The sequence below is a fragment of the Camelus bactrianus genome, chromosome 15 (assembly GCF_048773025.1).
Source record: "Camelus bactrianus isolate YW-2024 breed Bactrian camel chromosome 15, ASM4877302v1, whole genome shotgun sequence".
Taxonomy (NCBI): Eukaryota; Metazoa; Chordata; class Mammalia; order Artiodactyla; family Camelidae; genus Camelus; species Camelus bactrianus.
Window position 1 is genome coordinate 63361982 of NC_133553.1, and position 12081 is coordinate 63374062.

The 12081-nt window shown below is 39.1% G+C and overlaps 1 protein-coding gene across 1 annotated transcript in view; it reads left to right on the forward strand.

Moving 5' to 3' along the window:
• Positions 1-12081, forward strand: part of ANTXR1 (ANTXR cell adhesion molecule 1) — a 218303-nt gene that overhangs the window by 79278 nt on the left and 126944 nt on the right. The window contains exon 10 of the mRNA XM_074341267.1: positions 3272-3370. Coding sequence (XP_074197368.1) covers positions 3272-3370 — 99 coding nt within the window. The remainder of the gene's footprint in view (positions 1-3271; positions 3371-12081) is intronic.

Sequence of the window (12081 nt, forward strand, 5' to 3'; positions counted from 1 at the left end):
CTGGTGTGTCCTGGTTCTCGCTTGCTAATTCATTTGACAGGGGTTTGTTACATAACTTCTGTGTGTGACGCGTTGATGTTCCAGTCAGGCTGCGCGGTCAGCTATCTGGGCTCTTCTAGAAGCCAAATGTGTGTCCTAACACAGAAATCTACCAGGCAGGGTGGAAGCTCGCCTCTGCTCTGGTGCGCTTCCCGGAGCCAGCATCGTTTCCTCCAACTGCTCCCCAGGCCTAGGGGGTTAAGTTGTTTGGTTTCCACCAGGGCTGCTCATGGATTCCTGCTGTCTCTCTTCCTAACACCCCGAGGGCGGGCCAAGCAGCCATGCAGGCATCCTCTGCTACAGAGGACTCAGCGGCAGGGCGGGTAATGCTAGAACATGAGGTTAGAGAAGAGAGCTTGGCACACAGTCTGCGTTTCCAGAGTCTTCCCTCCCTCCACTGATCTTTGCGGAAACAAGAGAAGGAGGCACAGCAATGAGGCAGAGAACATTTTTAATCGGCAAAAGCATCCAAGGGCAGATTTCTGGGTGTCTAGCAATTAGACTAAAGACAGGAATAGGTTTCTAAAGGTTTAATTTAAGATACAATAAGATTCTCCCACCATGCTCGACACTTAATAGAATGCTTGTTGGAGCAGCTGCATCATCAGTCACGCGGCAGGCAGACCTCTAAAGAAAACCTCAGCCCATCTGATACAGGGAAATGGACCGCAAGAGGATGGGCGTGTCCAGGGGCGCGCCCCGCCAAGTGAGGGTCCTTGGCTTCACACAGGAAATAATTCAAGAGCAGACCGTAGTTGAGTAAAAGCAGATTTATTCAGAGAGATGCACACTCCGTAGCTCGAACGCAGGCCATCTCAGAAGGCCGGAGAGGCCACGAGGCATGGGGGCGGGTGTTTAGTTTAAAGTAAAAGTAGATAGTCACTCCATAGACAGAGTGTGGGTCATCTCAAAGGGCAAGAGAAAGGCCACTAGGAGCGGGGCTGTTAGTCTTTATGGGCTCGGTAACTTCACATGCTAACAAGTGGGAGAATTATTCCAACTACTTTGGGGGAAGGGCTGGAATTCCCAGGAAATGAGCTAGCATCCACTTTTTAAACTTTTATGGTCAGCCTGGAAGCTGTCGAGGAGCCTGGGGGACTGCTATTCAGCATGCTATTGTATTATAATGAGCTCAAGGTCTGCAGGAGTTGAATCTTCCTCCCTCTTGGTGCTAATGGCTGCGTCATTCTTTTAATGATTACACCCTGCCCCCTTCCCTCCTGCCTCAAATCCTTCTAAACTTAGCAATCGTATGTATGCTTCAGTGTGCATATCTAAATCCTTAATACTCATAAGACTTATGGTCCTGAAACAGCATTTGCCACTGACCTTAATATAGTTCAAAACTAAGGCAGTGAACACTTGGATACAGGTCTCAATTTTGCTACTTACTAGTTACAAATCACATGACCTCCGGCGAGTCACTGAAAATGTCAGAATCTCAGTTTCCTTACTGGGAAGGTCCTTCGCCGTTGGAAACACCGCTCTGTTCTGACTTGTTCTCTTTGCAGCACATTCAGTGCCTCCGGGCTCTTTTAGTTCGGTTTTAGTTTCTTGCCTCCCATCCAGGCCAGCACCACTTGTCTGCAAAACAGACAAACCTGTCTAAAATAAAAATTAAATAGGCTTCTTGAAAAATCACAATGTCAACCTCTAAGTGAATCATAAAGTCACACGACCTCAAGGATCCATTTTAGCATCACGGTAAAGAGCACGCTGGCTGAGTTCTCAGGGCATGGCATTTGTTACCTGGCAAACCTGGATTCCAGTTCTGACTCTGTCAGCTACCAGCAGCCGTGTGATCTTGAATGAATTACTTAACCTCACCAACCTGGTTTTCTCATCTGTACCGCTGTCGGCGGTGGTGAGGCTTAAATGCCATCAAACGTAGACAATGTTTAGCACAGGGCACACAAAAAGGGAGAAATTGATGTCAGTTATTATTCTCTTGGCAAACATGATCTCTCAATTTCCTGGGAATGGTGGTGACATACATCCATGACATTTATTAGAGTTTGGAAGAGTCCCATATGCTAGTCCTTTAATTCCATTCTTCCTCCAATGAAGATCTCCATTTTGATAGCCTTGTACACTTCAAGATCAACTTTTACAAATACTGCATTTTTTTCCTCTGACTTTTAGTCTTTTTTTTTTTATGTGCCACAAAGCATTATCTCAAGCTCCAGTTTTTATACGCAAAAGGATGACAAAAATCAAAGAAAGTGGAATATTGGCCATTAGTTACCATCAAACTTAAGCAAATATTCCTAAACATTTAATGACTTAGCTTAGCTGGGGGTTTTTTTTCCCCTTCATAAGGCTATTATAAAGGCTCATAATTTTTATTTTATAAAGATTTTATTAATATGTGTTAATTCGACATGCATTATGTCAATGTGAAATTAACATGCAGGGCTAGCGACCCGCAAGATGGATTCTCTTTTCTATTCAGAAAGAATTTAATTCTGACTGCACCAGGGGCCAGTGTCAGTTCAAATGGGCAATGCTTGACAACTGGCCACCAATAAGCAAGACTTTGCTTCCCTACTGAGTACAGCTACGGCCACATAACACTAGGTGCTCCTGCTGTGTGCCCTGCAGGCACAGGAGAGCTGAAGCTTCATCAGTTTCTAACCTAAAGAAATGCTTTTCTAGTTGTGCAAGAAGAGACAGAAGAATAACACCAGATGGTAACTAACCACATGCTACACTGTTCAGGACAGACTGTGAATGCCACAAGGCAGTGATTTTCAAAAACGTTAGGCACCTCGAGTTCTAAAGAAATCCTGTCCCAGGCATCCAGTGTGTTAAGAGACCTAAGAGGGGTTGAGTTGATTCAAGAGGAGGAAAGCCCCTCCCTGTGGCCCTCTGGTGTCAGAGATCACAGTTTTTAAAACTGGCAGGACTTGAGAGATGGGTACGGTCTGCAGGACAGAGATGGGGGAGGCATGCCTTCCAGGTGGGAGGAGCATCACCAGCTAAAGCAGGAAGGTGGGGCTTCAGAGTAGGAAGTGCTGTGCCATCTTCATGGACGCCGATTAAGGGGGTGGTGAATCAGTGGTAAAAGGCTCCCACACAGATGCCCTTATTTCCCAGTTTTTTGGAATTATTTGAAACTCAAATCTTTTAAGCCTGGTGAGGCAGTTAACAAATGCCCTATATCAGGGCAGATGGAAAACTCAAGGCTGACTGGTCTGCAGTCAAACACGGTGTCTTGTCATTGTCATTTCAGAATCATTTCAAGTAGTGGTGAGAGGGAACGGCTTCCGCCACGCCCGCAACGTGGACAGGGTCCTCTGCAGCTTCAAGATCAACGAGTCTCTCACGCTCAGTAAGTTCTCATCATTTGCGGGGTTCTTATGCCTGCCTCCGGGAAGGGGATCCCCAGCCCAGTCTTCCTATCACACCCAGGAAAGGGCAGAGAAGTGTCTTCTCTGCTGGAAAGCGGTCCAGCAGAGGCATAACTGGTCCCTGCGGTGCCCTTGCTCCCATCAGGGAAGGCACTTGTCTCCCAGTTCAGCGACGTGTGTACCTTTCAGACTGGCTGGTTATGGCTTAGGCAGCGTGAGGTTCCTTAACAAAATATTAGGGACTATCAAACACAAGAGGGAGAAAGAGGTGGTTTAAATGGATTAATTCTGGATAAACCAAAAGCTTGTTAGGTTTGCGGGTGTAGAGTCTGGAATTTGTTTGAATCTGGATGATTCTAGCTTGGAGCAGCCAAAAAACCCCTCGTCATGGGGAATACTGTCGTCTTGACCTGAAATACAAGAAAATGGAAGTAAAACTTGGTGCATCTCATGGGAAAAATGAATTCTCATAACATTGGCACTTTCACAAGACATTTGTAGCAGGCAAGTTCCTAATTTAAAGACGTGTGATTCAGCTAGCTGTCCAGGAAAGATGGGGAAGACGGATTATGGGAAGACAGATGGCCAGGAGCCCTGGTTATTATTTACATCTGGTATCCATCACACACATAATTATTGGTTCAGTATGTGCAGCAATAAACAATAATAATATATTGCATTTTCTATAGTGCCATGTCACTTTAAATACCTCCCATCTTTTTCCCACAACAGCCCTGAGAGGCAGAAAGGGCAAGGAGGATGGAGAGGGTACTCAGGTCTATCGACTGACCATTTCCACAAGTTTTGTCCTCCTGATAGCCTTGTGGAGTACATACTACCCTATTTTTCGAAAGGAAGAATTGAGGAGTATGCCTTTTTCCCTCTGTATCATCTTAAAACCCACTTGAATATTTAAACAGAGATACGCAATGGCTTCATTACAAACATCTGGATTTCTTGAATTGGGAGTAATTCCAAACATTTGAAATATTCAGTTATTTTTTTCTTGATACTTGGAAATGCCCTCACGTATCCAAAAAGTACATGCCATTTGAAAACATTTTGAAATATCCCCAAGCATTCACAGTGCGAAAGTTGGACGTGCGCCCTCTACAGAGTTCTCCTTTTTTTCCCCCTTTTCATGTGTGATGTCGCCTAAGTCTGCCTTCCCTTTCTCTCTCCTTAACCAAAATCTCAAGTCTAAAAGCAGAAACTCCTGAGGGTTAAACCCAAAGACATCGACACCTTCTGAAGAAGGTCTCCCAGACAAGCAAGCCTTCAGACCCAGCCCCTCTCTGAATTATCAGTGGACTTGGGGTGGAGTGTTGCCAGTTTCTTGAAAGGTTATGCAGACATCCTATAGTAAGATAACAAGAAATGCAAATGTGCCCTGGATTCATAGAGTGACATTTTGAAGCCATGTTTTCCAACTTCTCCATGAAATTTTATTTCTTGGGAAACTAGCTTCTCTTCCTTTCCTGATATAAACTTGCAGACACCTGCACAGGCGCTCCACCTGATTCATATTCAAAATAAATAAATAAACAAAGGAGTAGGGATTCAGCTTAAACCACGGACCTAACTGTGCTGCCGGCACAAGGGCTGACAGATCGGAGAAGAGGAAGGCAGTGACTAAGCCTTATTATAGGCTGCAGGCAACACTCCTGAACTCAGACAAATGGTTATTTAAAATATCCTAACTAAAGGGGAAATATTAGAATTTGGGGGGAAAAAAAACACTTGTCCTTCATTTATTAGTTCATCTGTTCATTTTCATTAAGTAAATGATACAAACAAGAAACTATGGAGGACAGAAGAGACCAATTTTAAAATGCAACATTTTAAAATCTGCATTTCTCTATCAATCTTATGAATGTGTCTCCACTGAGTTGTCCCTGTTAAATAAAATAAATGTGGACTCTTTTACTTTTCCTATTCTCCTTTTTCACCACTATATCCAAGTTTTAAAGCGTTATCTATTTTCATTTTTATAGTATATATTTCCTCTTTCAAGATTTTTTTCCCCAAATGCAGCATTACATTTTATGACAAAAAAGAGAAGTGCCATTATTAATCAGAAAAAGACTAACTGAAGGCTCAGTGATGAGGCTGAGGCTGTTGTGGCTCCAGCCACTTGAAACATGATTCAGGCCTTGGAGTCTTCAATAAATAATGTATTATTTGTAGCAGATTATATAAAGAAAAACTGCTAAACAAAAAAGAACATATTGAAAATTTGCATTTATAATGGGATACAGTAACATGACTTTCCAAGTCTTTGGATGAATAATAAAAAAATTAAAGCTATAGAGCAGATACATATACCTTTTTTAAGTGACTATGAATACCCTTAAACATTTATTGCACTAAGACACAAAGAAAACACCAACATATTAATACCAAAAATGTAGAAATTGTTTAAATATATTCTTAGATGATAAATATAAGCAGAAAACAAAAAGCAGATGCCAACATGTAGTTCTCTCCTGCTTTCCTTGCCATTGCTTAAAAATAAAATAAACAAATCAATCACTTAGAAACCTAAAATAATTCTTGGACTTATGGTCAATATAATGGATCCAAAATTCTGCATAAAATATGATTTTAAAAATTGTAATATGTGGCCTGGCTCAAAGGAATGAGAAGGAAAGCCCCAGGTACAGGAAACAAAAAGGGAATGCAAAATCTAAGCAGTAAGCAAAGCAGTGGGGGCTCCAGGCCCAGGGGTCTGCAGGCTGCGATCCTAACAGTGATGTAGATACAGGACACCAACAAGGCAAGCAGGCAAAAGCTGAGTCCCCCGTAGAAGTCAGGCTCCAGAGGGCTGTTCCACACATTAAATGGAGACTGGAAAAGCTGCTCAGTGATTCAAGGAAGTGGGCAGGAGAATAAAGGATTAGATTTTTTACTAACTACGTAATACAGAAGCACCAAGTCAGGAAAGTAACCCCCTCATGTGTCCCTGGCCATCCTGTTCCCTGTGCCCCTGGCTGAGGCAGTATGCCTCCGGTGAAACCTACAGCACTGCTGAAGCCAATAACCCCCTCTGAACATGGGCTCACAGCACCAAATGATGTCACATGGTGACAGGTGAAAGAAACAGGAGAACAAGCAAGAAGACTAGAAAACAATTTGAAAGAGAAAGTAAAAGAAACATTTAAATTGTGTAAAAACAAGAAGAGATCTCAAATAAATAATCTAACCATATACCTAAAGGAACTAGAAATATAGGAACAAGCAAAGCCCAAAGTTATTAGAAGGAAAGAAACAAAGATCAGAGTGGAAATAAGTGAAATAAAGAATTAAAAAAAAAAAAGATCGAAGAAACTAAGAGCTGATTCTTTGAAAAGATAGACAAAATTGATAAACCTTTAGCCAGACTTATCAAGAAAAGAAGAGAGAGGACCCAAATAAATAACATCAGAAATGAAAGAGGAGAAGTTATAACTGACACCATAGAAATGCTAAGGATCGTAAGAGATTACTACAAACAATTATACACCAATAAAATGGACAACCTAGAAGAAGTAGACAAATTCCTAGAAGTGTACAATCTCCCAAGAGTGAGTCAAGAAAAAATAAAAAATATGAACAGACTGATTACCAGTAATGAAACTGAATCATTACTTTAAAACACTTCCAACAAAAAAGTCCCGAACCAGACAGTTCCACAGAGGAATTCTACCAAAGAAGAGTTAACATCTATTCTTCTCAAACTATTCCAAAAAAATTGAAGAGGAAGAAATACTTCTGAAGTCATTCTACAAGGCCAACATCACCCTAGTACCAAAACCAAAGATACAACAAAAAAAGAAAATTACAAGTCAATATCACTGATGGATTTCTTCAAGAAAATATTTTCAATTATATGAAGGCTTTTGTGAAATTAAAAACTAAAGGAACATAAATGCAAAAATCCTCAACAAAATATTAGCAAGCTGAATTCAACACTACATTAAAAGGATCATACACCATAGTCAAGTAGGATTTATGCCAGGAACACGAGGATAGTTTAGTATACACAAATCAGTTGCCATAATACACCACATTAACAAACTGAAGAATAAAAACCATATGATCATCTCAATAGTTGTAGAAAAAGCTTTCGATAAAATTCAACATCCATTTACAATAAAAAAACTCTCCAGAAAGTGAGCATAGAGGGAACATATGTCAACATAATAAAGGCCATGTATGACACACCCACAGCCAACATCATAATCAGAGAAGACATACAGGTGGCCAACAGGCATATGAAAAGATGCCAAACATCACTAATCATCAGAGAAATGCAAATCAAAACCACAATCCGATAGCACCTCACACCTGTCAGAATGGTATCATCAAGGGATTACAAAGCGTTGGCAAGAATGTGGAGAAAAGCGATCCTTTGTGCACTGTTGGTGGGAATGTAAATTGGTGCAGCCGCTATGGAAAACAGTATGGATGTTCCTCAAAAAATTAAAAATAGAACTGCTATATGATCTAGCAATTTCACTTCTGTGTATTTATCTCAAGAAAACAAAACACTAATTTGAAAAGATATGTACACCAATGTTCACTGCAGCATTATTTACGATAGCCAAGCTGTGGAAGCAACTTAAGTGACCATCCATAGACAATGGAATAAAGAACGTGTGACATATAAATACATATATATGAATAATTCTCAGCCGTAAAAAAAATGAAATCGTGCCATCTCTGACAACATGGATGATCTAATGGTATTATGCCAAGTGAAATATAAGTCTGATAGAAAAAGACAAATACCATATCATACTTAAATGTGGAATCTAAAAATTAAAACAAGCAACCAAAACAGATTCCTAGATACAGAGAACAAATGGATGGTTGCCAGAGAGGAGGGGTGTTGCTGGTGAAATCAGTGAAGGGGAAACCTCCAGTTATAAAATAAATAAGCTACAGGGATGTAATACACAGCATAAGGAATGTGATCAATGAGTTGTAATGACTTTGTATGGAGACAGGTGGTTTCTAGACTTACCTTGGTAAGTGTTTCACGATGTATGCAAATATCAAATCACGATGTAGCACACCTGAAACTAACATAATATTCGACATCAACTACATTTAGATTTAAAAAACGAAACAAAATGTGTTAAGAAATCAAGTAGACCAGAGGGGAAGAACATTCCACAAAGGCATATCTGCAGAAAAACCTAGTGCAAATTTTAGAATGGAAAAAGTTTATTCAGTGAAATTCAACTTAATGGATAGACTAAGCAGTGTGATTAGATACAGATGAAGATGTAATGCATGAGCTAGAAGAGAGATGGGAAGAAATCCTACCCTTCAACCGAAACATCAGAACCAGACTTTTTTTCACCTAAGTTTTACCAGACTTTGAGGGACAGATGACTCATATCTGATACATACTTTTCCTCAGAAAAGAAATAGAGAAAAAGCGTTTTAATTTATTTTATGGAAATTATATAATCTTGATTTTTTTTAGAACCTGGACAAGACACTAGAAGTAGAGAGAATTTGAAAATTGATTTGAAATCAATTTCTTTCATGACAAACATATAAATAAAATATTGGTAAACAAAATCCAGCAATGTATTTAAAAAGGACCAGGATGGGTAGGACAATTTTAAAGAATGAGGGGGAATTTGCCTCTCACATAGCAAAATTTTTTGATGCCAAGAGGTTTAAAAATTCATTATCCATTCCAAATTTTTAAAATAAGTACTTTTAGAAAACTAAGGATGGGTTAAGACTTCTGTAACATAATTTAAAAATACATATGGATATTTGAATTCAAAACTCAACATCATTTCATGGTAAATAGACGTACTCACGTTACAGTTAGGAAGAAAAAGGCAGGGCAGCCCATTTCACCATTATTATTTAGCATTAATCTGAAAGTTCTAGCATCACTGTTCAATAGAACTTTCTGTGATGATGAAAGTATTCTAAAATGGTAACCAGTGTGGTAGCCACAAGCCACATGTGACTTATTGAGGACTTGATGTGTAACTAGAGCAACTGAGGAACTGAATTTTTTAATTCATTAAATTTTAATTGACCTGAATGTCAATAGCCACATATGGATAAGGACTACTGTGTTGGATAATGCCATAGGTATTACAATAATGCAAGAAAAGTAATGAGAGATTCAAGTACAGGAAAGGGGGCCAGACATCATTACTTTAAAATGATAGTCGTGTCATCCTGGAAAACCAAAGAGAATCAACAGACACTGTACTAACAAGAAGGTTATTAAATGGGATGATTTCAAAATAAATGCCTCCCTTACAATAATAAATAGCTTAGCCAGAGTCCAGCACTGACCAATTAGAAAACATCACAAGAAAAATAGAGCAGCAACATATAAAATCTAGTAAGAGCTAATGTAACCAAAATTGTAAAGACATAGAGGAAGAAAGTTACACAATTTTGTGAGGGAAATGAAGGAACTGTAAATAAATGGGGAAGGAGTATTGACTCATGGCATAGCATGTGCGCTGGAACCAAGCCTCCAAAGGAAAATTACCCTTTCTCTGTCTTAAAGCTGTGTGACCGCGGCAAGTTACTTAACATCTCCAAGCCTCAGTTTCTCTATCTGTGAAATGAGTCTGGCAAGAACAGCACCTCTGTGGTGGCTCGTTATGATGTTTAAATGTGAGAAATAGGACTCAGAACAGAGCCAGGCACACAATAAGTAGTCGATGAATGTTGGCTGCTAGTGTTAATTTATTATTACCATTATCACTGCTATTCAGCGGAGCAGCAATTGAGAATTATAAAGACATCAACTGCTTGCAAATTAATATTTACTTTTATTACAATCCCCACAAAAATTCCCATGGGACTTTTGAAGCTAACAAAATAATTCTAAAGTTTATATGGAAGAATAAACACTTAAGAATAGCCAAGAAAAATGTGGAAACTTGCCCTCGCCAATTCTGAGATGTATAAAAAAGCTGCAGTAATTGAAACAAGGATGACTGGTGCCCCAAAAGGCAAACTGAGTGTTGGAACAGGAAAAACAAAGTGTATAAACAGAGCCAACAGTTATGTGAATTTAGTATAAAATAAAGTGACCTTTCTCATTGGTGGGGAAAGAGTAGATTATTCCCAAATGGTGCTGAGACAATTGGCTAACCACTTGGAAAAACAATTAAGTTCGATTTTTATCTCACACCTTACAGCTAAACAAATTCCAGATGAAAAAATTTAAATGTGAACATGAAACTATAGAAGCTCTGGAAGGAAATAAAAAGAAAGATTTACATAATTTTCCAGTAAGGAAGGACTTTTTTAAGCATAATTCTGCAAGGAGATACTGTGAAGGAAAATTTGGAGCGTTTGAGTACATATTTTTTAATTCTTCTATAAACTTCCTCCCCCTCCAAAAAATTTCAGGGGAAACAGAGAACAGGCAAAATTATTTATAAGACAGATATCAAAGGGTCAATAACCTTAATATATAGACAACTCTTAATAGCGGTAGAAAAGGTGAACACATCAATAGGTGAAAGATACGAAAAGGAAATTTACTGTCTTGTAATAATGGTAAATAAACACATGGAAAAGGCTCGCTGTAATCAAGGAAGCGCAAATTGAAATACTCTGTCAAAACAGCAAAGATTAACAAAAATACAAGGCCCAGTATCAGCAAAGATATAAAGGGACGAATGTTTCCATTCATTATTTGGTGAAACACCATTGAAGCTTTTGGAGGGCAGTGCTTAAAAATGAATCAACTGCTTTTACACATTTTTGACCCAGAATTTTACATTTCAACTTCATCAAAAGGAGATTTTTGAGAATGTTAACAAAGACTCAGCTATAAGACGTTCATCGTAATATTGCTTATAATAGCGAAAAGAAAAGGAGACAGAGAGACAGAGCAGGAAGGGAGGGAGGGAGGAATTTGGTTACTATGTGCTTGGCCTGTTCCCCTTTGGGTTGATCCTGTGTGGGACTCTGTGCCTCCTGGACTTGGGTGACTGTTTCCTTTACCAAGTTAGAAAAATTTTCAGCTATTATATCTTCTGATATTTTCTCAGGTCCTTTCTCTCTCTCTCTCTCTTTCTGGGACCCCTATAATGCAAATATTAGGGCTCTTCATGTTCTCCCAGAGATGTCTTAAACAAGAAGGAAGGAATTTGGGCTGGAAGGAGGGAGGGGAAAGAAAGGAAACAAATCAAAACATCTGAATTGTAACAACCTAAATGCTTAACAATGGAGAACTTGTTATATAAAGTATATTTCACCCTCAAATAATTAATATTGTGAGAAAGAAGAATAATGACTGATTTAGGAAAATGTTAACGATACAGCTTCCTGTGTTAAAAATAAGTTACAAAACAGTGCCTTGATGATATTTCTGTTTTAAGCACATACATTTGTAAGAAGAGGAAGACTTGAAAAACACACGTCAAAATGTTAACAGTAGTTACCTCTGAAGGAGACCACTGTTAATTTTCACTTTCTTCTTTCTGTTACCAAGGTTTTCTACAATCATATGTCCTTTATGTAATAAGGAAAAAAACCCACAACAGTTATTTCCATTTTAATTTTAAAGTTCTTGTGAGTTATTTAGGCCTAGCGTGCATCTTAAGTTTAGCATTTTGTTGGTCCTCCAATCACCAGGCTGAGCTCACTCCTGGCCAAGAAAATATCTTAGAAATCTTCACACAAATTCTATTTATGCTGGCCACAC